The 26560-nt window shown below is 48.9% G+C and overlaps 1 protein-coding gene across 6 annotated transcripts in view; it reads right to left on the bottom strand.

Annotated features, from left to right (window-relative positions):
- Positions 1–7407: 7407 nt before the first annotated feature.
- Positions 7408–26560, bottom strand: part of GSN (gelsolin) — a 56706-nt gene continuing 37553 nt past the window's right edge. For all 6 annotated transcript variants that reach the window (XM_065878788.1, XM_065878784.1, XM_065878785.1 and 3 more), the window contains 13 exons: positions 24645–24794; positions 23411–23500; positions 20530–20662; positions 19958–20046; positions 19573–19788; positions 17600–17733; positions 14287–14377; positions 12232–12402; positions 11448–11622; positions 10240–10364; positions 9917–9994; positions 8406–8466; positions 7408–7815 (listed from right to left, as the gene is read on the bottom strand). In XM_065878788.1, coding sequence (XP_065734860.1) covers positions 7646–7815; positions 8406–8466; positions 9917–9994; positions 10240–10364; positions 11448–11622; positions 12232–12402; positions 14287–14377; positions 17600–17733; positions 19573–19788; positions 19958–20046; positions 20530–20662; positions 23411–23500; positions 24645–24794 — 1683 coding nt within the window. In that variant the 3' untranslated portion in view covers positions 7408–7645. The remainder of the gene's footprint in view (positions 7816–8405; positions 8467–9916; positions 9995–10239; positions 10365–11447; positions 11623–12231; positions 12403–14286; positions 14378–17599; positions 17734–19572; positions 19789–19957; positions 20047–20529; positions 20663–23410; positions 23501–24644; positions 24795–26560) is intronic.

Here is a 26560-nt window from a genome sequence, read left to right as displayed (position 1 = left end):
TCTGGAAAGCCGCCTGGTGACATTTGTACCACTTCCTCTTTGAAGCTCTGAGTTCACCTAGAAAAGTCTAAGAATAGCAGCTTCCTTACCCAAAGCTGCCCTTCATATCTGTCCTTAGCTGGGTCACTCTGTCAAATCCCAGCCTACGAGAGTCCCCTCCCGACAGCCCATTTCTAAGGTTATTTTACAAAACCTTGAACCACCGTGGATCCAGGTGCCTGGTTGAGTTCATTAGATATACAATATACAGAGCATTCTGGCTTGGAACTCAAGCTGCATTTATATTTTGAATTTTTAAATAATGATTTTGTCTCTTTTGTGAGGTGGCTCACCCTCGACCACTGAGGACCAGGAGACAACCACATATCCTGGCTGAAAATCTCTTGTCAGACTTAGAGGTTCAGTGCTTTCCGTTCCTGGAGTCTTATCTCCAGATACCAAACAACCTTCGCCCTTCTGCCTTGTGGATTCATAGTCCAAAAGGTTGGAATTAAATTGCCTGGGAGGGAGGAGGCATAGAAGGAGCTCTAGGATGACAGTGTTAGTACGAGAGTTTTTTCCAGGTGGCCTCCCTTTCCAATGCTGTACATAATAAACTGTGCACTTTTACTAATTTTCTTTGGGTGAGAGTTTTCTTTGGGTGAGTCTGGTTCTGCCTGCATTTCGTGTATGTGGATTTCATTTTTCAGAAGCGGCACATCAGTTCCTCCAGTCCTGGACTAGCCGCTTTGGCTTCCGTGTGCTTTTCCTGGGCCAGAGGAGGAGGAGAGGCCGTGGTCCATCTGCCGTCTCTCATGTCTTGGCTCCCTCTGGTGTACCTGCCTGCAGTTTCCCTGGGGAGTTTGAGATCGCTGAATGCTTGGCTGGGCTCATTTCCCTTTGCCTTAATCCAAACAGGACAGGACCTCACTTCTTACTGTCACCCAGCTAATCACACTGGCATACCCCCTACTTAAAAAGAAATAGGGCTTCCCTGGTGGCGCAGTGGTTGAGAGTCCGCCTGCCGATGCGGGGGACACGGGTTCGTGGCCCGGTCCGGGAGGATCCCACATGCCGCGGAGCAGCTGGGCCCGTGAGCCATGGCCGCTGAGCCTGCGCGTCCGGAGCCTGTGCTCCGCAACGGGAGAGGCCACAACAGTGAGAGGCCCGCGTACCGCAAAAAATAAATAAATAAAAGAGAAATAAATGATATAAAACTAATGGGTGTTACCTGCCACATCCAACCTTCAAAGAACCATCTTGAACTAATGGCTACCGCTTGTGGAGCACTAGGTACCTGGCCCTGTGCTTGAATACTTATACATACATTCTATCATTTCATCTTCAAAACAACTTGATGAGGGACTTCCCTGGCGGTCCAGTGATTAAGGCTTTGTCTTCCAATGCAAGGGGTGCAGATTCATTCCCTGGTCAGGGAGCTAAGAGCACATACCTTGGGGCCAAAAAACCAAAACATAAAACAGAAGCAATATTGTAACAAATTCAATAAAGACTTTAAAAATGGTCCACATCAAAAAAAAACTTAAAAAAAAAAAAAAGGACTTCCCTGGTAGCACAGTGGTTAAGAATCCACCTGCCAATGCCAGGGACACGGGTTCGAGCTCTGGTCCGGGAAGACCCCACATGCTGCAGAGAAACTAAGCCCGTGCGCCACAGCTACTGAGCCTGTGCTCTAGAGCCCACGAGCCACAACTACTGAGCCCGCATGCCACAACTACTGAAGCCCACGAGCCTAGAGCCTGTCCTCCGCAACAAGAAAAACCACCGTGATGAGAAGCCCGCACACCGCAACGAAGAGTAGCCCCCGCTCGCCACAACTAGAGGAAGCCCACGCGCAGCAACGACGACCCAATGCAGCCAAATAAATAAATAAAAATGTTTATAAAAGAAAAAAAACAGCTCGATGAGACATATTTTTAGCCATTTTATCGATGAGGACCCTGGGGCTCAAAGGTTAAAAGTTACCCAAAGTCACATGGGTAGTGAGGAGCTGACTCGGCATTTGAACGTGGCTCTAACTCCAAAGACTCCTAAGTTGTCTGAATGTATCCTGGTGAGGCAGTGCCTGCCTCCTCCACTTTCATATACACACCACCACCCACAGCCTTTTTATATGTAGATCACTTTTCAAGACTGTCAAGGTTCATTTGACTTGTGAAACTTTGCATTCATACCCAAGCAGGCCTTAAACTCTAGTTTTGGACCATCAGATCTAGGCTTCGGTCCAAATGAAGTAAGTAGATTGGGTGTTGGTAACCACAACATTGTTAGAACACGCTGGCCTGAGTGGGAGGAAACCAGGGTTCCATGGATCTTTGAAGTTTCGTGGCCTTTTAAACTTTATTATCTCTGTGAGCTTCACCACGCCGGGCTTCACAAGGTTACTAGCTAGTAAATGGTGAACCACCTGTTTTCAAACTTCTTTTTAGCAGCAACCCCCTTTTTTCTTTTTCCAAAGGAAACTATAAAGTAAAAGATTTAAAATGCCTCTTATCAGGATAAATTCTTAAGTCCACATTTATAACATTTACTTAATGTCAATCGATGAGGCTGTTTTGAAAAAAATTAATCAGAGTTACAAAAGGCAATTACAGCCTTAAATTAGGCTCTACATTCAATTTCAAGTGTCTGTGATATTTGTTACCACTTTAAAAACGGAATTTGAATCAAACCTTTGTAAAATCACTGAAGCACCTCATAGAATTCTACAGATCCCAGTTTTTTGTTTTTGTTTTTTTTAAATAAATTTATTTATTTATTTTTGGCTGTGTTGGGTCTTTGTTTCTGTGTGAGGGCTTTTTCTAGTTGCGGCGAGCGGGGGCCACTGTTCATCGCGGTGTGCGGGCCTCACTGTCGCGGCCTCTCTTGTTGCGGAGCACAGGCTCCAGACGCGCAGGCTCAGTAGTTGTGGCTCACGGGCCTAGGTGCTCCACGGCATGTGGGATCTTCCCAGACCAGGGCTCGAACCCGTGTCCTCTGCACTGGCAGGCAGACTCTCAATCACTGCACCACCAGATCCCAATTTTAAAGTCACTGCTCTTAATGCTTTTCCCACTACACCCTTAACGTGTAAGGTGACCTCAGGTCATGCTCCTTTCTGAGCCTCATTTTCCTCACCTGTAAAATAAGAAGTTGAGTTCCACCTGTTTGGGTCTCAGACCTTTAGAGAAACTGTTGGAAGCTATAAGCACAAATTTGTGCACAACTTTAAGAGGTGCACTGACCCCACCGCCATGCCTGTCCAAAGACTCGAGAACCATTGGACTAGACAGATGATCCTCTGACCCCACCGCCATGCCTGTCCAAAGACTCGAGAACCACTGGACTAGACAGATGATCCTCTGACCCCACCGCCATGCCTGTCCAAAGACTCGAGAACCACTGGACTAGACAGATGATCCTCTGACCCCACCGCCATGCCTGTCCAAAGACTCGAGAACCATTGGACTAGACAGATGATCCTCTGACCCCACCGCCATGCCTGTCCAAAGACTCGAGAACCATTGGACTAGACAGATGATCCTCTGACCCCACCGCCATGCCTGTCCAAAGACTCGAGAACCATTGGACTAGACAGATGATCCTCTGACCCCACCGCCATGCCTGTCCAAAGACTCGAGAACCTTTGGACTAGATAGATGATCTTTAAGATCTTCCCCAATTTCAGCAGCTCCGGGCTCAGATCAGGCTGAGATTTGCCTAAAGGAGTCACACTTGCGAATAGGAGGCAGCCCTTTTCAATCCACCCTATAGCCAGAGTTCGTTGACAAAGGAAATTGAAACAACTAACAGATTTCAGGAAGCTCTAGAAACTTAGTAACCATAATGGAGGCTGGGAATCTTCCCACAAAGATTCTGAAAACAAAAAACAAAACAAAACAAAAAAACAGGTTGGAAATTAAGCCCTCTGAAAATTACTAGACGTCATAAAACCGTAAGGAACCATTACCGTTCATTATTATTTTTAGCATCTGACTCCAAAAAAGTCTCCCACAAAATGGCTGTCTACCCAGTGTCCATTTACCCCCTTCCTCCTTCCTAGGAACCATGACTTTAGGTTTCTCCCCGTTAGAGCTCTTATCTCAGGGGAAGAGGAATCCAATCCCAGCTCCTGTCATGAATTTAACTGGCTATTATTGATAATTCTATCCCCCAGCCCATGATTTGGTCAGGAATGGTCATGTAACCCCATACGGGCTCTTGAGATCTGAGGAGAGGTTCTCTATGGACTGGGGGATAGTTCCGCCTCCCTTTTCTGGGAGAACTTCTCAAAACAATCCTTTATCTTTTCCTTTGGGCGTTGCCATGCACGGGTGTGACAGACAGGACGCCTACAGGTATTTCAGTACCAGATCGGGAGGGGCGGAGCCAAGAGAATCAACAAGAAACCCAGACAGACCCAATGGGTTTAGTCAACCGAGATGGCCCCCGAAACTCTGCACTACCATTTATGAGAGCATATAAGTGTGCTTATGGTTTAATTTGATTTGAGTCGGTTTTCCACTTCTTACAGCCAAAAATATCCTGTCTGATCGACAGTGTAGTGGGTCTTTACCTCCATGGTTATGTACTAAGTCCTGCTGTGGACTAGGCTCTTTGGTTTTACCAAATAATAACATGTTTACCATTTTTGAGCATTTACTATGTGCCAGGTATTGTATTAAGCATGATCTCATAAAAGTCTTCGTTGGGTAGGCTCTGTTCTTATTCCCATTTTGCAGCTAAGGAAGCTACAAAGAATTGAAGTAAGACTACACTGCTGATTGTAGCTGTGGTGGAGCTAGAATTTGAACCCAGGTCTGACTTCAAAGCCCCACTTTCAGCCCCTATATTGTACCACCTCCAGTTAGGTACTATATGAATACAATATTACCATTTTGCAGGTGGGGAAGCTGAGGCTCACAGAAATTTTCTGTCCTATCCCTAGTGCCTTGCACACGGCCTGGCATAAATATGTATCTGTTGAACTGAATTGTCCAAGATAGGATTCAGGATCCAAGCCCAGACCAACCTCTTTCCAAGAGATGCCCCCTGGGCACCTGTCATGGCATTTCACAATGACTTCTCCATTGTAGACGATGGAATCCAACGTCTCTCAAAAAACGTTAGGAAGATAAAACTATATGGTTGAAGTGATAGTGTTCCTGACTCATTATTTTGTCTTTGAGAGAAAAAAATATGGAGTCCAAGCAACTCTATTGCCTCAGACAACTTCCTTTCTCAGAGTAGGCAGACCTCTCTCTCTCAAGCTACAGACACCAATAAACCGAAGTTGGCCAATAAACTGCCTTGAATGCCAATAACTGGAAATGAAGAATGCATGGCAGGTTCACCTGCCTTTGACCTTCCACAGCGAGCTGGCTCTGTCTAGACAAGCCTCCACCTTCCTCTAGTGAAGGCCCTACAACCTTGAGGTGGTAAAGGCTGCCTTTGTTCCAGAACTTTGCATTTGTCAAGTTGATAGCTTTGACCATGAAAGTGGCCCTTTGGAGTAGAGGTAGGCATTACAAGATCAAGTTCAAACCCCTCAGCGTGGCATTTGAGGCCCTCTGTGAACTCTCTGCTTTCCCACCTTCTGCTCCAGCCCCCTGGGCTGCAGTCTGTCCCTGAGTACAACATTCTCCCTCAGAGCTCCATCTTTGTATAGCTCCATACCCTGCCTGAGATGACCTGACTCCCCACCACTCCATGTTTCACCTGGAAAATTCCTTCCCCACTACTCCCGTCACTTCTGCGATGAATCAGACTCTATTGAGGTAGGGCCCCTAGGGAATTTACGGTTTTAAAAACTCCCTGGGCAATTAGTGTGATCAGCCAGCTTTGGAAACAGCAGTGTAAACACACACACACCCATCCCACCACATAAACCCTCACACTGGTTTCTGTTCTTCCGCGGTCCTATGAACGAGTTTTCCCTCTGTAAGTTGATGGGGATGGGTGGGGGAGAGGCATAGAACAAAAAAGGGGAAAACGTGGAGAGAAAAGACCAGAAGGATAGAGGGGAGGGAAGGGGATCTGTCTCCCAGCAGTTCCTTGGACTGGTTTGGGATCTCCATGGAGAAAAGGTTTAGAGACATAAGTTCATGGAGACATCTAAGAGGAACTTCATGACAAATGGAGCATCAGCGAAGAGTCAGGGTCTGGGGGACCAAGTGGGGCACAGAGGAAGTCCCTCTTCCACACCCCAAAGGCTGCAAATTTCGGGAGCATCCAGGAGCACCTCATGTCAGCAGAAACACTCGTGGGAGGAACCAGAGGAAGCGAGGAAGATGCAGGCAGATGTTACAGGGTGTGGTACCTTGCCCACGTTCTCCTACAGGGAATGTAAGTGACTCAGGGGTCCAGCTGCTGGCTTTGAACTTCTACTGACAGTGTTCCAAGGCCAGGCCTCCCAATGACTGAGTGTAGTGGGGAGATAAGACACACCCCACCCCTGGGAGACCTTCACATCCTTCGTTGGCTGATTTGACTTGGGCTCCAGAACATTTTAAATCAAACAAATATTTGTACACCAAGGTTCACAGCGGCATTATTCACAATAGCCAAAAGGTGGAAATGACCTGAGTGTCCATCGATGGATGAATGGATAAATGAAATGTGGCATATACACACAATGGAATATTATTCAGCCACAAAAAGGAATGTAATTTTTACACGTGCTGTAAAATGTATGAATTTTGAAAACATTATGCAGACAGAGGACAAATGCATGATTCCACTTATACGAGGTACCTAGAATAGGCAAATTCATGAAGACAGAAAGTGGAAGAAAGGTTGCCAGGGGCAGAGGGGAGGGGGGAATAGGAGTTATTGTTTAATGGGCACAGAGTTTATGTTGGAGATTATGAAAAAGGTTTGGATATAGACAGTGGGGACGGCTACATAACATTGTAAATGTACTTAGTGCCACTGAATTGTACATTTGCAAATGGTCAAAGTGATAAAATACTATGTTATGTATAGTTTACTACAATAAAAAATAATAACAAAAATGGGACTCTACATTCAATTTTTTTTTTTTTTTTTTTACTTTGGCTCAAGGACTCCCCAAAAGCTTTGCTGAAGCTTGCTGGACTCCACGGCCATCTAAGATGCATCCACCCAACCCCTCTTCCTCCCTCCTTCACTCGGGGTCAGACTTGCATCTCAGTCTGATGGCTCTCCAGCCTCCTGGTTCCCTCCCAATTTCCTTCCACATAAGCATTTTACCCCAGTACAATCTATACCCCTTTCACCTCACTGCTTCAAAGCGCACCGTGATTCACACACGAGGTGAATGAAACTCACTCACTGGTTCACAGATACAAGCCATGCCTCCCCCTTCCCCCCCGCCCCCCCCCACCCCCCGCCCCACTCGGGCCCTTCTCAGAACAATGACTAGGACAAATGAGCCACAGCAGGGTAACACACTTCAAAAAGCTTTTTATTGAATTCAATTATTTCCAAAAGCACAAATACTTGAGACAATTTTGCAAGCACCCTGAATTTTTGCAGGGCTGTTTTTGGCTACTGTAAAAAAGCAAACAAACAAACAAAACAACCACCACACACACACACACACCAGAGTGGCCCTGCTCGCTGTAAGGTCTCCTTGCGGGATGGACAGTTCTGAAAGGCACTGACCAGTAACAGGGTGGGGCCTTCCTCAGGCAGCCAGCTCAGCTAGGGCCCTGTCCAAGGGATCCATAGACCAATAGTTGTCATCCCAGCCAAGGAACCAGCCCACGAAGGAGGGAGGCTCAAAGCCTTGCTTCACCATGGTGATAGGGGTCCGCCTATCACGATTAGCTGGGTCTGTCTCGATGTACCGCTTAGCTGCAGACACATAGGCAGGAGAAGAATCCTTAGGGTCTCCCTCGCCAAGGAGACATGGTTCCCTGCCTAAGATGGTTTTTGGTCCCACTGTCCCCAAGGCCCAACCCCACACTGGACACCACCATCCCTTAAAGGCAATGACACCCACATGACTCCTCCACCGCCCTGCCCAGGAACATGGGAAGGAACGGGGGTCACAGTTTAACCTCCAGCTTCACGAAGCTTATGTCATTTTTCTCTAGCCGTTCCCTACTGGAAGATATCAAAGAACCAGCTTTTGGGTTTCCAGCTCCCAAATCAGATCTGCTCAGCTACCAGGGATCTGCTTTCCCACATCTAAATCCTGACAAGTTTGGTCCTTGGGCATTCTGGGAATCTGAAGCAGCTCCTAGCTGCTGCTTCCTTTTGGTGGGACCTAAGGCTTCTGCAGAAAGTGAGCTGTTCTTTCACCATCCCAGGGAGGGCTCACCGGGGGCTGACCACAGATGCGAAAGTCCCCACCTCCACCGTCACAAACGCCCAGACCCGCAGAGGAAGCTGCTTCCACCCCACCGCATGACACAGACCCACAGGCACCCTTGGGTCCTCACCAGAGGTCAAGGCTTCTGTCCTTTCCTCTTCTTCAGAATCCTTTCCAACCCAGACAAAGACCTGGAAGAGAGGCGCGAGATGAAATGGCGTGAGGCGTGCTGACTCTACACGCTCCTGGAGGAAGCGCGGCAGGTTCCAGGTGTGGACCAGACACCCCCTCGGCTGACAGAGCCCGCGGACCGGGATTCCAAGGATTTGGAACAGAGACGGCAAACTGGTGACCTCCAACCTGCTCTGTAGGCCCACCACTCTCTGGGGGGGTGGTCTGCTTTTAGACAAACTGAGTGACTAGCGGATTACATTCAATCCAGACTTCCAACTTCCCTTCCAAACGGGGAGGATCTGGCAGCCTCACCTGCACGTGAAGGACGAAGCTGAGTAGCAGCTGCCCCTCTCAATGGGAAGTTCCAGTTTGCCTCAGACTCCACCATGCCTTCGTGTCTCCCCAGCTCAGCCTGCTTCACTCACTAACAGGTACCGTCAGCCACTGAGGTTGAGACCCCTCTCTAGCAGTTCAGGAATGATCCCCTTCCGGGCATTTACTCGTTCAACAAATGAGCAGCCTAACATATGCTCACTGGTTTCTTCACCCAACGAATATGCATTAAGAGTCTGCTATGTGCCAGTCTCCGTGTGTCTGAGCCAACATGGTCTAAGGCTTGGAATAAAAACAACCACCACTACCACCATCTTGAATCTTATGACAAGCTTGTTACACCAAAAAACCTATCCAGCTGATTTTTATGTATCATTTATTTTGATGTGTATCTAAAATACAGAGCGTGTCATTGATAAGATGGTATCAGACAATAAAATGCCAGACTTCCTTGCCCTCACTTATTTACAAATGTGTTCCCTACTGCAACACCAGGTATTGTGACTGTACTGCTCATCACAGGACTCCCAGCATCACAGCATTCTGCCTGGAAGACAGTGGTGCTTCATAAATGTTGGCTGAGTGAGTGAAAAACAGATGAACGTACAGATTAAGTAGTAAACGGAACAAAGTTGCCAGCAGCTGAACGGCTAAACCACAAACCTTTTGGTACTGATCTTCCAACTGGGGAGCCCAAGAAACAGCCCTGCGGGTCGAGGGGAGTCTTACACCTGCATGGCTGCTATCTCTAATCCTGACAACTCTGGGAGAAGCCAGCTTGATAGGAGGGGTTATGGACTGCCACCCCCCACGAGAATGCAAGCCCTGTGGGGACAGGGAAATGTTTACTTCTAGGTGACACCCCGGACAGTTTATGCCTGCACGTGACATGCTGCAAAGTTCAACTTTCTTTACCAACAGATTTAAAGGAAGAGTTCAGGCTCCCCTAAGGCCTTGGAAATAACCCTGGTCGTCTGATTTGCATTTACATGGTGCTTTGCAGTTGGCAAGGAGGTTTTATCTACCTCTCATCAGTTTGGATTATGCAAGGTAGGTACCACCATGCCCATTCTGCAGATGAGAAAATGGAGGCTCAGAAAGGGAGAGTGACTTGCAGCACCGTGCTCCACCCACCTGGTCCCAGATGTCCAGAAGCATGACGTCATCGGTGGCCAGGTCTTCCTGCATGAGCTCGCCAGGGACCTCTTCGATCTGGGAAGGAATGGAAGAGGTTAATAACAGCACACCAGCAAGCCGCTTTCCCCGCCCCGGTAGGCCTGCTCTATCTGCCCCCTTGAGTGAGATGCAGAGCTGCCTCCAACCTGCATGGGTCTATGCTGGTCTGTCAGAAGGGTACACTCCCTGCCCCTGCTGTGGCTGCAACAGCTCCGCTCCCTGGAACACACCTCCCAAGGGGCAAGCAGAGGGAGCGCCCTTTGCCCTCCGCTGGGACTCACCACAAAACGTCCGATCTTGTTGGAGCAGGCGAAGAGGCGAGGAGGGTGGGCATCCATCTTCTTGTCCTTCAGCCGTGGGGACGTGCGGTAGGCGGCCTTCCCACCCAGGGCCTCCCAGAAGCTGTCTGTGAGGGGAGGCCACACCAGTTACCAACTGACACCACCCTCCCCCCTCCAGCACTTCTCTTTAGACCCTGGGACAAACCCTGCCCTAGCACAACAAACTGCTCTCAATCCGCAGCCTGCATCTCAAAATCCCAGGGCGCCAAAGAAGGAAGGGGCCTGAGGGATTCGACGGTGATGAAACAGAGGCCCAGAGAGGGAAGACTTGGCAGTGGACACACAGCCAGGACTACTTCTTGTTTGCGACTGACGACAGCACCGCGGGATGGGGATAATTATCCCCGCTCAACCTATGAGGTGGCTGAGGCTCAGAGAGGTTAGGCAACTCACCCAACATCACACAGCTAGTATGCTGTAAAGCCACCTTACCTGACGCCACGTATCATTTCCACTATACCTGCTCTGTCCACATGTGCTATTTAAATTTAATTGCATTTTCCCACCAGTCACATTTAAATATTCATTAACCTAAACATGTGACTAGTGGCCACCAAATTGGACCTGGCAGACATAGAACATGTCCATTCTCTCAGAAGGTTCCAGTGGACTGTGCTGCTCTAGACAGAACTACTCTTCCCCATTTCTGCTAAGCATCAGGCAGGAAGGATTGGGCTTAAAAGTAAGAATGGAAAGACCTAGGGTTGGCGTAACAAAGGTGTTCCTGACCCATGCTCTGGAAACAAAGCAGGCTTGTGGCATTGTGACCTCTCTTCCAGCTGACTTCCCCACCTGCCCCAGCCCACACCGAGCTCTCCTTTCTCTAATTCGTGGACGCCTCCCTCTCACTGACCATAGCCCTCATTTTCATCTAATTCACTTTTTTTTTTTTTTTTTGGTAGCGCTGTGGCATGCGGGATCTTAGTTCCCCGACCAGGAATTGAACACGTGCCCCTGTGGCGAAAGCGCAGAGTCCTAACCACTGGACCGCCAGGGAATTCCCTAACTCACTTTTATTAACGCACATTAGGGGACAGGTGCTCAGGAGAGGGGGGAGGATATAGAAACCCCCAAGCAGACAGAAGGGAGGGAAACGTAACAGCTGCATCCCCAGAAGCAGCAGAGGCCCCTCCACCCGTTGCACCTACCTGGCTCGCTGCCTTCTGCCACTTGCACAGGTTGGGCCCGAAGCACCTGGAGCAGCTCCTGGGCCCCGGTCTTCTCTGCCTCGCTGGCTCCTGTACCCACCCACAGGTAGGCGGCGGAGGGGGTTTTCAGGACAAAGGCATCGTTGGAGTTTAGCACGCCAGCCTTGGGGATCACCTGGGAGGGCAGTCCTCGATTAATCAGGAACCAGATAAAATGTCCTCAGCCCCCTCCTCGTAGCCCAGGAGACGCTGCAGCAGGACCAGCTCTCAGGTGAGGGCTTGGAAGAGCACACACCCCATCAGAGCTGAGGACACAGACTTTGGGCACTGAGGGCCTTAGTTGACTCCCACGAGTCATTAGTGCACTGTGGCTAGCCAAGGAGATTCTAGAAATCTGGGCTGCATTAACAGAAGTTGGGCGCCCAGAACAAAGAAGGTGATAGTCCCATTCTCTAGGCTGCTCAATAGATATGCACCTTCCACCATGAAAGGGAGAGCAGCCAACTGGAACGTAATGAAGAACAATGTCCGGATTGTGAAGAATGGACTGCCTGTGAGGTAGTGAGCTGCCCGTTATGGAAGGTATGCAAGGGGCAATGGGCATTTCTTGAAACAAGGGGAAATCTAAGACATACAATCTTGCTGCCAGGGCAGGAAGGTACAAAAAGCTGCTTCTTAACCCCTCAGCCAAACCCACCCAATCCCATGCCCGGAGATCTCCCCATCAAGCCTGGGAGGTTTCAGAGAGGCCAATCCTGCCTGGGGTCCAGGGCCTGGGTATTACCTCAACAGCTCGGGTGGCTCCAGAACTGCTGGCCCGGACCTGGAAGAGGCGGGTACTGGCAGGAGCTGTCTGTCCACCCTCGCGGGAGGTGCCACCCCTGTAGATGATCATGGGTTTCCCGCCAAACAGGCTCATGAGGTGAGCAGGCTCCTTGCCTTGGACCACACGGCTCTGGGAGGGAGACAGGAGAGCAAGTCAGGAAAGGGGGTGGGAACGTCAGTCCTGTACGACACCAGGCTCACCGCCACCCCCTGCAGCCAGCACAGCCTGGGCTCACCCCTCAAATAAGGCCGTCACACTTGGGTCTGTGCACGGGTGGTGCATGACCCTACAGCACACAGGGGCTGGCAGGGGAACAGGAGTTCCAGGAAGGCCGGACACAGCACTATTGCCTGAGGCCCCCCGGGCACTGCCTCGGCCGCTCCCCTCCCACGAGGCCCTGCCTTGCTGAGCCTGAGTCTAGTCCAAGAACCAAGAGAGCCCACGTTTGCAAATATTCCCTTAAATGGAAGCACAGGGACTGTTCGTGCACTTTCTTCCAGGATGGTGATGTCAGCCTCAGGCATGAAAGCTGGCAGAGTGGTGAGAATAGAGCCTTCCAGATCTGGAGAGACCCCTCCTGCACAGCCAGTGCACCCCACAAGCAGACTGCAGTCAAGGGCTCAGTGGTGGGAGGGAGAGGGCAAGGAGGTCTAAGATATATCACATCTGCTTCTGCCCTGTGTGCCCATTTCATTTCGGATCCCAGTTGTGACCCTGGCTAGCTAAATCTAGAAGACAATCGCACGTGTGGGTCGGGGGTATTGTAGTCACTTCCCAACGTGGGCCACCACTGCTGGGTCAGAGCTCAGATCCAAGCTCCGCCCTGACAGCGAGAATTCAGGCACGGGCCTCAACCTCTCAGTTTCTTCCTCTGTGAAATGGGGCCAAGAACGCTACTCGTAAGGCTGATGCTGGGATGAGCTGAGGCAGTAACCATCCCACTGGGCGCCCGGCACCCAGCCTCCAGGACCCAGAGGATCCCACTGTCGTGGTCAAAGTTCAAGGCACCAACCCCGAATCTGAATCCAGAGCCCTGCTCACTCCAAGGGTAGGATAGAGAAAGGAGGATTCTGTCTCCTTCTCCCATGTCTCCCCCACCTGCTGCCCTCCAGGGCCCAACACTGTAGCCAGAGCAACCTTTTAAACCCATGAATCCCTTCACGTTACATTTACCATGTTAGCAACGTCCCCTTGTTCTCAGGGTCAAGGTCAACATCCTCACGGTGGTTTCTGGGTGGTCTGGTCCCTCTGATCATCTCCCCAGGCTCCTATCGTGGCACCCTCCCCTCGCTTTAATAACCAGTGCCCCCTCCCACCTCAGGGCCTTTACATGTACCCTTCCCTCTACCTGGAATATGCCTGGCTAACTCCTACTCAACCATTGGGTCCCAGCTGAAAACTCCCTCCCTGGATGGGGGCCCTGTCTAATCCAATTAGTTCCTACTTGGGATGTATGTGTCCTTATACTTAACACACCTGTATAAGGGGTCTATTATGGGCCAAGCATGGCTCTAAATGCTTTACAAATGTTAACTCTTCATCCTCACAGCAATCCTGTGAGATAGGTACTGTTATTAACCCCAGTTTGAGAACACAGAGGCATAGAGAGGCTAAGTGACCTGTCCAAGGCTGCCCAGAGGTGAAGACTAGATTTAAACCCAAGCAGGCTAGCTCCATGTCCATCCTCTGAACTAAACCACCACACTGCCTCTCCTGCTCCTCTCGTGTCTTATCATTTTCACTCACTGCACACGTCGTTATGTGTGATTGTCCAACCTTCACCTGCATGTCTGCTGAACATCTTTCTCCCCCCTAGACTGTAAACCACATCACAGCAGCTCAGGGCAGGGCAGGGATGGGATCTGTGTGTTCATGGCTGCAGACGCAGTGTCAGACCCCTGCATAAATGTTTGCTGAAAGGATGGGTGGATGAATGGAATGATGGACAGTCAGATAGATGAGTGAACAGATGGACAGGGCCCAGGGTGTGGCCCCGAGGCACAATGGGCTCACCTGGACAGGAGTACCTCCCAGTTCCTCATCCAGCTGGGCAGTCAGGATGGCAGATGCGGCGACCTCATCCTGGGTGGACTGGGCACCCTGCCTGGAAGGGAAGTGATACTCAGCACTGAGGATTGCAAAGAGCCCCGAGTCTCTCCTTTACCCTGGGCCTGAGAAACCCACAAATCCCCAGATTACAGGTAATGAAACTGAGACACAGAGAGGAAAAGGGGTTCTCTCAAAAGCAACCAGTGCCAGGAACCAGACCAACATGCCACATCCCCCAGCTCAGCATCTCACCTCTTATAGAGATCTGACCACAACCAACAGACTTCCTCATCCTAAATCTGCCCTGCAGGGATATTTATAGTGGGTGGCTTTCTGCCCCACCTCTTCCTATTACTGTCTAAATTTCTCATAACCAACATGTGTTATCTGTATAAGCAAACAATCTGACAAATCAACGTGCTGATGCAGCTATTAAGAAAAAAAGAAAAGGCTTCTCGTGAATTTTGTACCGTGTGTGTATTACCTTGTCCAAAAAAATTTCTTTCAAGCTGCTTTTCAAAGTCTGAGGTTGTCATCGTTAATCATTAGAGAAATGCAAATCAAAACTACAATGAGATATCATCTCACACCAGTAAGAATGGCCATCATCAAAAAATCTACAAACAATAAATGCTGGAGAGGGTGTGGAGAAAAGGGAACCCTCTTGCACTGTTGGTGGGAATGTAAATTGATACAGCCACTATGGAGAACAGTATGGACGTTCCTTAAAAAACTAAAAATAGAACTACCATACGACCCAGCAATCCCACTACTGGGCAAATACCCTGAGAAAACCATAATTCAAAAAGAGTCATGCACCAAAATGTTCATTGCAGCTCTATTTACAATAGTCAGGACACGGAAGCAACCTAAGTGTCCCTCATCGGATGAATGGATAAAGAAGATGTGGCACATATACACAATGGAATCAGCCATAAAAAGAAATGAAATTGAGATATTTGTAGTGAGGTGGATGGACCTAGAGTACTTCACCTACAGAGTGAAGTAAGTCAGAAAGAGAAAAACAAATACCATATGCTAACACATATATATGGAATCTAAGAAAAAAAAAAAAAAAAGGTCATGAAGAACCTAGGGGTAAGATGGGAATAAAGACACAGACCTACTAGAGAATGGACTTGAGGATATGGGGAGGGGGAAGGGTAAGCTGTGACAAAGTGAGAGAGTGGCATGGACATATATACACTACCAAACGTAAAATAGATAGCTAGTGGGAAGCAGCCGCGTATCACAGGGAGATCAGCTCGGTGGTTTGTGACCACCTAGAGGGGTGGGATAGGGAGGGTGGGAGGGAGGGAGACGCAAGAGGGAAGAGATATGGGAACATATGTATAACTGATTCACTTTGTTATAAAGCAGAAACTAACACACCATTGTAAAGCAATTATACCGCAATAAAGATGTTAAAAAAAAAATCTGAGGTTGTCAAATTGAGAGGCATTCTACAGAATAAGACTAGTGCTCTTCCAAAGTATCAAGGTTGTGAAAGAAGAGTAAAGCCTGAGGGCTTCCCTGGTGGCGCAGTGGTTAAGAATCCGCCTGCCAATGCAGGGGACACGGGTTCGAGCCCTGGTCCAGGAAGATCCCACATGCCGCGGAGTAACTAAGCCCGTGCGCCACAACTACTGACGCCCGCGTGCCACAACTACTGAAGCCCATGCGCCTAGAGCCCGTGCTCCGCAACAAGAGAAGCCACTGTAATGAGAAGCCCGTGTACCGCAATGAAGAGTAGCCCCCGCTTGTCACAACTAGAGAAAGCCTGCGTGCAGTAACGAAGACCCAATGCAGCCAAAAATAAATAAATAAAACAAATAAATTTATTTAAAAAAATAGAAAGAGTAAAGACTGAGGAACTGTCACAGATTAAAGACATGATTAAATGTCACTAAGGAGACGTGATGACTAAATGGCATGTGAGATCCTGGGTTAGATCTTAGACCAGAAAAAGGATATTAGTGGGAGAATTGGTGAGATTCAAGTAAGGTCTATAGATTAGTAAATAGTATTGCAACAATGTTAATTTCCCGGTTTTGAAACTTGAACTATGGTTAAGACATGATCATAGAGGGAGCTGTGTAATGGGTATATGGGAACTGTCTGTAGTATTTTTGCAACTTTTCAGCAAGTCATTTCAAAATAAAAAGTTTTAAAAAAAAGAAACCCAACCGTCAATCTTCAAAAAGTTTGAGACTGCATATAAGAGAAACGAAATGAAAAAAGAAAAATACTATACTGAGATACCATTTCATAAACTATAAGGTTGACAAACAGCAAAAGTTTGATAACACAGTCCACTGGTGAGGCCGTGGGGAAACACACACTCTCATTTGTTGCGGGTGAGAATGCAAATACTACAAACTCCATCTACGGAAACTGGGTGCTGTCTATCAAAACGACAAGTGCATTTACTGTTTGACCCAGCAATCCCACTTCTGGGAACTTGCTGCAAAGATTTTTCTCTACACATTCAAACTGATGTTTGTTTAAGGTTACTAATCACAGCAATGCTTCTAATAGCAAAAGTCTGGAATCAACTCAAGTACGCAACAGCAGGGAATTTGTTAAATAAACTACAGGTTAGCCACGTGATGGAATATTATGCAGCTGTCAAAAGGAGTGAGGAAGTTCTTTATGTACTGACAGAGACTAAGCTCCAGGAAGTATTAAGTGAAAAAAAGCAAAGTGCAGGATAAAATACATAGTTTGCTAGCTTTTGTAAGGAAGGAAAAGAACTAGGAATATAGGGTGAGATTTTCTTATATTTGCATCAAAAATTACTGGAAGAGTATACAAGAAACTAATGAAAGTGGGCATCCATGCAGGGGTGGGGGTCATAGAGCAAGGTGGGGAGGGACAGAATGGGGACAAGCTTTCTCAATACATGCGTTTTTATTCTGTTTCGATCCTTGACTTGTGAATGTATTATCTATTTTTAAAGAATTAAAAATAATTTTTAATTAGAAAAGGTGGGAGGATGAACAGTACTTAGAGTGGGATTGTGGGGGAGATTTTCTGTTTGTTTGTTTCTCCCTAGTCCCCATGTCTCCTACAATGGACATGTAATGCTTTTATGAGAATAGTTTAAAATTTGTTTAGAGAAAAAAGACAAGAGGTGTTGCCCTGTGGACGAGAGCCTTTCCCAGTGGATGGTGGCTGCCCCGGCTCAGGTCCACACACTCGCAGGCTTCCCTCAGCCCTGTTCACATCCCTCCTTGCTGCCATGCTCGCCCCACAGCACAGGGCCCCAGACCCTCACCAGTTGTAGATGATCTGTCCCTGACGGCCGCCATGACGGTAGTTGTACAGAATGATGTAGCTGTCACCACCGTAGAACTGTCCATACGTGGCGGGGTCCACGGGCACTTTGTTGGAGCCTTCAATTCTCCAGATCTACCAGAGCAAAGCTGGGTTCAGACACAGTGCAGCACCCCCAGTCCCCAACTCAGACCAGATGAGAAACCACACAGTGGTGGTAGTGGTTACAAAACACGACCGCACTCGGACTCAGACTAAAGTTAAATAATCTGCCCAAATCACAGAGCCACTAGGATTCAAACCCATGTTTCCTGCTCCGGATGCTTATACTGCACCCCTGCCCCACCCTGCACTTCCTCCTTGTAGAAATCAGCACAGGGACTGGTAGCCGCATGACAGTATACTGGACCTGCATGATAGTATTTGCAAAATGGGTTTAGTGGGTGTTACACAGTGTAACACAGGCTAAGGGTGCAAATCAACGAATGACCTGGATCCAAATCAGGATCCACCCCCTTAGAGGTTGTGCAGCCTGGGACAGCTTGCTTACTGTCTATGAGCCTCAGTATGAGACTAATAAAGGACGTTGGTCTATTCATGAAAGTCTAGCACAGGGCTTGGCACAGGGTAATGGCTCTACAGGTGGCAGCTACTCTTAATTTTTAGAACTATTATTATTTTATTATTAATGTTGCCATTATCTGTATCATTATTAAGTTGTCTGAATTTTATAGATCACCTGCAGAGGCGGGGCCATCACTAAGTGACCTCAGAATGACACCTGCTGGCAGATCTCTTTGCAGCGCTCTGGTAACACGGTGTCAAAGTGGTCACAAAGCCCTGCAGCGCCACCTGGTGGTGCTGCAAGTCCCGGGAAACAATCTCCAGACTTTGAAAATTCTCGAAGGTGATGGAGTGGACTAAGCCTCATTTTACAGGTGAGGAAAGTGAGGTTCAAAAAGGTTAAGTAACTTGCCCGAGGTCACACAGCTGAGCTGCCAGGGCTCTTTCCACACTGCCCTATCCTGATCATTTTCATGGCATCCTCCCCTCCCACTGAAGTAATGAATGAGTGATGAAATAAAAATAATAACACCAATGACAAAAACAATAATAAATAAAAATGAACACTTTTGCTATTTCTATTATGTAGGATGGAATCAGTGTTTGCCTGAAGCAGATTCTACTTCATAAACATCTCTGAATTCCACCCCCCCACACTTCTCCATCTTCACTGTGACCTTCCTGGTCTCAAGGTCATTATCTCTTCCCTAGACTATTATAACCTCCTCCATGAGGTCTCTACCGTCATTATCCTGTCTCTAAATTCATTTTCACAGTGCGTTTAGGAAGCACAGAACTGAGCCTGTCATATTTCTGCCTTTAAAAAAAAGAAAAAGAAAAAAAAACCCTCACTAGCACCTAATGGTTACAGGATCAAGTCCACACCCCTGGACATGGAACTCAAGGCCCCTCCTTGAGGATGCCATCAGCACCAGGCTCCCAGGACAGCTCCCTGCCTGGAATACCTACTCTTCTTCTCTGGCAGCAAACTCCTACTCATACTCTGAGGCCCAACCAAAAGGTCCCCACCTCTGTGAAGACTGCCCCAACCACCCACCTTCACTTCCCTTCCTGTGTTCCCATAATCCCTGTGCACCTCCCATCTCCCACTGACCACACAGGTCTGAGCAACCAGCTGTGGCTGTGGTCACCTCCCCTCCCAGACCAGGCACTCTTCATGGGCAGGGTGGGGTCTCAGACACTTGGCATGGAGCCTGGAAGACAGTAGGTGCTTAGGGTATGTTGGTTGCAATAATCCAGCAAGACAAAATAATTCCATCCACCAAAAACTGTGGTCAAAATCTCTTAGAGAAACATCTTCAGAGAAGCAGGAGGCAGTGGGTGGGCCAGAGGTGCCAGGGAGGGAGCAAGGAAGGGGCCTGGACACACCCACCCCAGCCCCCCAGGTACCTGTTTCTGGCCTGTGCCATTGTCATCCATGCCGTGCTGGGCGGCCATTGCAGTGGAGGTGTGCAGGGTGGCGGCGTCGAAGGGCACGCGCTCTATGTTGGCGATGTGGCTGGAGAGATAGGTCAGGCCCAGGCCATCCGTCTGGTCTAGGTCGCGCCAGTTCTTGAAGAACTGTTTGAACAGTGGGGTCTCGCCACCCTCAGGAAGGACGGAGACCTGGAAGGGGAGGGGGGAGAGCAGGACATGCTGGCTTGGGGTCCCCCTGAGGACAGGGGCAACCCAGCAGGGGTCCTCAAGGGAGCCTCAGACACCCAGTCCACACTGAGGTGGGATACCCACCCAAAATGGACCCATTCTCACTGTCCTACCTGGCTCCAAGACTCACCTGGGTCTGCTTGGGGTAGTCCATCTTGGAGATGAAGTTGGAGGCCGTTTTGAGGGCAGCCTTCCTCTCCTCCACGTTGGCCTGCCTGCCTGTCAGCAAAGGGAGGGTAAGGGGCCGGGGGTCAGTGCTGCGCCCCCGCATCCAATGGTCCAGGGAAAGCAGAAGGCCAACCTCCCTCCCTCCTCTTCCTAGACTGTGGACAGCCAAGGCCAGAGAACTCAGAGCTGATCACACCATGAGCTCTCGGGGGCGCCAGCTGGGGGTCCTGCCTGATGATGGCAAGCACACTGTGGCCCATTTACTGAGCTCAGAACTATACAAAAATGATGGCATTTAATCCACACAACAACCTTATGTGATAAAGATCATTATCTTGTCCTCATTTACATATAAGGAAACCAGGGTCTTAGAGAGGTGAAGCGACTTGACCAAGGCCGCTCAGACAGTAGGAAAGTTGCAACTCAGACCCTCAGGCCCCCCTCCTCTTCCCTAGACTCATGAACCAAATTCCTGCAAGGCTGCTGGAGCTCCCACTCAAGGTCCTGTTCAAGCCCTTCCCCTGTCCCCAATACCTTTCCAGACAAAGATTTTCCCATCTTTGCCATGGTCCAGGATGAAGCAGTCCTCGGACTTCAAGGCCCCCTGGGCGAAGGGGTTCTCATCAGCCACGAGGGAGACCGACATGGTGCCCGCGCCATTGGAGACCTGGGAGGACAAGGGAAAGGCAGCCCAGCCCATCAGTGACCTCCACCACTTCAGCCTAACCATGGGCGCCCCCAAGACCACACGTGGGGAGACCCTCGTCTCACCCCCACCCCCAAACGACACTGCAGGGTAACATGAGGACTTGTGCCCTCAAGCCCTGAGGCTCATTCAGGATTTCTTTGTCTTTTTCCACTATGTCACAACCACATCTGCGACCTACACACAGGTGTAGCATGGAAACTGCACACGGAAAGGGAAGGGGGAGGATCCAACGCAGGAATGCAGGTGGCATAGGAAAAGAACTGTATAGTCGGTGAAAAGATATTCAACCTCATCAGTTAAAAAAAAAAAAAGGAAGTAAAGAAGAAAAAGAAAAAGATCTAAATGCAGTGTAGGATTCTGGATTGGAACCTGGAATGAAAAATTGGGGAAAACTGAATAAAGTCTGCAGTTTAGTTAGTAGTATTGAACTGATGTTTCTTAGTTTTGACAAATGTACCTGGTTATATTAAGATGTTCAGGAGAAGCTGGGTGAAGGGTATACGGGAACCCTCTGTACTATCTTTGCAATATTTCTGTAAACCTAAAAATTATTCTCAAATAAAACTTCATTGAACTTTTTTTTAAGTGTACCATACTCGTCAAAATTCAAAAGATTGACAATACCCACGGGCTTCCGTGGTGGCGCAGTGGTTGAGAGTCCGCCTGCCGATGCAGGGGACGCGGGTTCGTGCCCTGGTCCGGGAAGATCCCACATGCCGCGGAGCGGCTGGGCCCATGAGCCATGGCCGCTGAGCCTGCACATCCAGAGCCTGTGCTCCACAATGGGAGAGGCCACAACAGTGAGAGGCCCGCGTACCGCAAAAAAAAAAAAAAAAAAAAAAAAAGATCGACAATACCCAGCGTTGAAAAGACTCTGGGTGAACAGGCACTTTCAAACCCATGATGAAGGTAACTAGGGAGCCCTTCTAGAATGCATTTTAGTAATACATATCAGAACTGTAAAAAATAAGTGCTCCACATTTATTGAAAACTTACTATGTGCCAGGCACTGTTCTAAGCAATTTGTGTAATTTATATAATTTAATCACTTCTACAATTATACAACTCCTTTAATCCTTAAAACAACCCTGTGGTAGTCCTAGTAGTATCCCCATTTTTTTTTTTTTTTAGTATCCCCATTTTATTCACAAGGAAACCAAGGCACAGAGAGATCAAGTAACCTGCACAGCTAGAAAGTACCAGACCTGGGATTCGAACCCAGGTAGTCTGACTCCAGAACCAGTAATTTTTTTTTTTTTTTTGGCCACATCCTGAGGCTTGCAGCATCTCAGTTCCCGGACCTGGGATTGAACCACAGCAGTGAGAGCCCAGAATCCTAACAACTAGGCCACCAGAGGACTCCCAAGAACCAGTATTTTCAATCACTGACTCTTTATTCAGCCTATGACCCAGCAATCCATGTCTGGGAAACTCCCCTAATGCCACACTTCGCCCAAGTGCACAAAGAGGGACTGTCTGCAATCAGAAAAGGTGGAAACATTCTAATGTCCATCAATTAGGGATCTGCTAAGATTCCTACATTCCTAAAATAGAATACTACACAGCCGTTATAAAGGACCATGTGGATCTCTATTACAGACAGATATTCCTGACCACGTCAAGTGGAAAAAAGAAGGCCACAGAAAAGCATGAATCGTTTGGATCCATGAATATCAAACAGAGATGGAAAAATATATGTAACTAGACACAGAAAGCTGTATCTGGAGATTTCTTTACCAAAAGGGTAACCATGTAACCATGGTAACCCATGGAGAGGAGAGGAGAGGAGGCGAGGTTGACTTTTGTTTTTGAGTGTCGTTACTTTTGTAATTAAAACCCATTTTTAAAACAGTACTGGCTACCTTAAACTAGTGAAATTGCACTGACTCGTATTTTCTTCTTATGTTCCTGAGAACTGCTCAGTACTGTTATTTACGACGTGTATGTGTTACTTTAGTATCAGAGTAAATGTCAATAATGTGGTTTTTCTGTGGTGATGATGAGAATCTTCACCTCATGTTGTTCTTATTTTACCACAAACAAGCCTAGGGCACAACATGGGTGTCACAGGCCCAGAGGCCAGAGTTCCCTGGCTCAGGATCAGCCTCAACTCACTTTTTTAAATCACAAGAAGGCAAATTCCCTGGCGGTCCAGTGGTTAGGACTCCGTGCTTTCACTGCCGAGGGCGTGCGTTAAAGGGAACTAAGATCCCACAAGCCGCACAGCGCGACCAAAATAAATAAATAATAAAATCACAAGAAGAGATTATAAATAAAGTCATTAACCATAACCTGCCCCTCAACACACACACACACACCCCACACACACTTTTGTATTATTTCCCTGTATTTTCCTACAACACTCCCATCAGTTTCCTCTGTGGACCCCCGGAAATCCTGAAAAGTTGACTCTACTGCCCTTCTCCCCACTTTACAGACTAGGAAACTGAGACCCAGCAGAGAACATGTGCTGCCCAAGACCCCACAGATGAATGTGATGCAGATGTGTCTGCAGTCGCTCGCACGCCCTTACTCCCGGGGCAGGAAGGCAAAGGCAGCAGGTGGGCGTCTACTGGAGGCGTGTGGAAGCCGAGTCCCCCCCACCCCACCCCCACGCATACTTTGCTCAAGGCCCCGTGGCAGCGGAGCTCAGGAAGACCAGGTCTCCTGACCCAAGACCCAGGGGCCAGCGCAGCTGAGGCTCACCTTGTAGAGCTTGGCCAGCTTGCGGTTGGCTGCATCCTCCTTGGCTGTGTCCTTGGCACCCTCGGGCAGAGCCGGCTTGGGACCCAGCACCTGCAGGAGAGGGAGACACGGAAGAAAGGGTGGCGGTGAGCTCCTGGCAGCCTCCTCCCCCAGGGAGGGGACTGAATTCCTGAGAGAGCTCCCTCCCCAGGCAGGTAAGGACCACGTGGGCATCCATCCACAGCGACCTTCCACTTAGGGTAAGGTCCCCTCCAGAGACATCCTGCATCTCTTGACGTGTCTCCTGTGTGCAGAGCTCAACCAGGGCTGCCTGTCGAGTCCTTCCCTCCTTGTTCCTTGTCTCCAGGAGCTCCGTGCTCCTCTGCCTCCTGGACAGTCCTTCAGGTATTTATTCTACCATTTCCTCCTAGCCTTCTAAGAATGATAAATAGAGCTATGAACATCTTCTACCACATGCCTTTAACAGACCTCATTTCATCCTCGCACCCATGCTGAGAGGCACAGATTATCACTCGTTTCACAGGAGAGGAAACTGAAGTCTAGAGAGAAGTACCTTGTCCACACAGCTATAAGGTGGCTAAGTTGGAATTTGTACCCGTATCCCTGTGACTTTAGAGCCTATTTTCACACCTCCATTCTGAGCTACCTCCAGCCTCAATGGCCCCAGCTACTGCCCCTCTCAAGCCATGTTTGGTGTCCAGGCTCCTCCCCATAATAATCACCTTCTGCTCTTCCTAAAAACCAGAACTCAACAGCCCCAGACAAGCAGGAGACAAGCCCGTGGTCTCCTCCTTTTCCTGGTGACCTCTGCCTCTGTTGATATGTCCTCAAAGCACAACGGCTGGCAATGCCATCATGCAATTTGATGAAATGGGCTATAAACTACTAGGAATGGTCAGAAGAGGAAAGAGGGGATTGGGTCTCCATTGTCTTTCTGACCTGGCTCCAGCACCAGGTTCACCCTCGGAAGACGCCAAGACCCTCCTTCTCAGCTCCTTTGGAGGACCTAGCCCTCCCAGTGGGAGGGTGTGGCTCACAACCCCGGGATGTACCAGGTCCTGGGATTCCAGCCCCACTTCTCAGGGGAGTCTGGGAGTTGTCGGGGAAGCTGCTCTTCCAGCTTGGTGGAAAAACAAATTCACCTCAAAACTGCCTGTTGGATGGAGGGAAGAAATGAGCCTCCTGTCCCTATTCTCAGCCCCACCCTGCACTCCTGGGATGTGGCCGTGGGTACCTGGAGCATCGCCTCCGGCTCGGAGCCCTCCTCGGACACGTGCACATGGGCCCGGCCGCTCCGCTCGTTGTCTCGGATGCCCTTGGACACCTGTGTGGCCTTCAGCCTCTCAAAACGGTTGCTCTTGGAGCCGCACCACTGATAGATGTCCTGTAAGACAAGGACCCCACATAAGGCAGTGCCCCATATAAGCCCTGCCCAGCGACATGGCCAAGAGGGAACTATGGGGGCGGGCGGTGAGCTCACCTTGTTCTCTGCTTGCCCAGGTGACAGCCGGTGGAGCACACACGTGCCCACATCCAAGCACAACAGGTGTGATCTGTGTGCACCAGGGTATGTGAGTGCATGATTTTGGATATGTGTTTTTTCACAGGTACCCCTACACATAGAATGTGTATAGAGATGTTTGCCTGCTGGTGGGAGCAGAAATTAGTACAACCGCTTTGGAAACCCATTTGGCTGTACCTTCTACAGCTCTGTATACCGGTATCCTATGACTCAGCAATCCCTCTCCTGGGAATACACCCAACAGAAACGCATGCATACATCCACCGAAAGACCCGTGCAAGGATGTTCAGAGCAGCACCACCTGGAATAGCCCCAAACTATCCCAAGTGTCCATCAACAACAGAATGGATCAATGAACTGTGGCATATCTGTCCAATCAATTCTTATATAACAAAGAGAAGGAACAAGTTACAACTAAAGGCAACAATACGGATGGATCTCAGAAAGAAGATGTTGGGCAAAAGAAGTCAGAGATCAAAAGCGAAGATTCCACGTACATGAAGTTCAGAATCAGGTGGAACCAGTCTATGCTGTTGGTTGAGAGAGTCTGGGATGACGGTGATCCTTGGGGGTGAAAGGATGAGAAGAGGACAGACGGGGAATTCCCTGGTGGTCCAGTGGTTGGGACTCTGTGGGGCCCACTGCAGGGGGCACGGGTTCCATCCCTGGTCAGGGAACTAAGATCCTACAAGCCACGCGGCCAAAAAAAAATCTAAGAAGAGGACAGATGGGGCCTTCTGGGGGCTGGTGACGTTCTGTTTCTTGAGCTGGGTGTTAATTACACGGGTGTGTTCACTCTGAAATCTATAGAGATGCACACTCAGGATTCACACACTCTTCTGTGTACCTGCTACGCTTTAATAACAAGCTTACACTCAGCGTGTGCCTCCGTTTGCATGGACATTACACCATGTGTATAGATGAGGTTGGGTGTAGAACATCGGCCATGTCCTTCTGCAGGTATGAATATATGTGGATTTGGGAAGAATGTGTACAAAGCATCACACATCAATCAGTAAGGTGGGCCTGGGTAAGTGCCGCCCACACACGTTGCCACATACAAGTGGGCATGTGCAACTACACGTATGACGTGCGCATTGTGGGTCCCTGCACAACATGCCCAGGTCTCCATGTGTAGGCATTCATCGTGGTGCCATGTCCACGCCTGCTGGGCAAGAGCTTATAGTTTTTTTTTTTAATTGAGATGTAGTTGACTTACAGTACTACGTAAGTTTCACGTGTACAACATAGTGACTCACAATTTTTAAAGACTATGCACCATTTGTAGTTGTTATAAAACATTGGCTACATTCCAAAAGCCTATAGTTGCTGCACATGCGCGCCATGTATTTGCAAGTGGATGACTATGTGTAAAAAGGTACACGAGATGTGCCCATGAACACGCCAGGGAGTCTGTACGTCAACTGAAGCCAGAGTGCGCTGTGCGTGAGGTCTGTGTGCGGGCATGTGATGAGTCCCAGTCTACACGCCAGGCACGTCTGTACCCAAATCTCTGCAGGTATGTCTGACTGCTACACAGCGCATGTGTGTGCGTGGGGGCTGCTGTCTCTGTGGCTTGCCCTACTTGTTCACGTGGATGCGTCCACCTCCCCAGAGTCAGGCCTGGA

Source organism: Phocoena phocoena, chromosome 6 (assembly GCF_963924675.1).
Source record: "Phocoena phocoena chromosome 6, mPhoPho1.1, whole genome shotgun sequence".
In the NCBI taxonomy this organism is placed as follows: Eukaryota; Metazoa; Chordata; class Mammalia; order Artiodactyla; family Phocoenidae; genus Phocoena; species Phocoena phocoena.
This window is presented reverse-complemented; position numbering and strand designations above follow the sequence as displayed.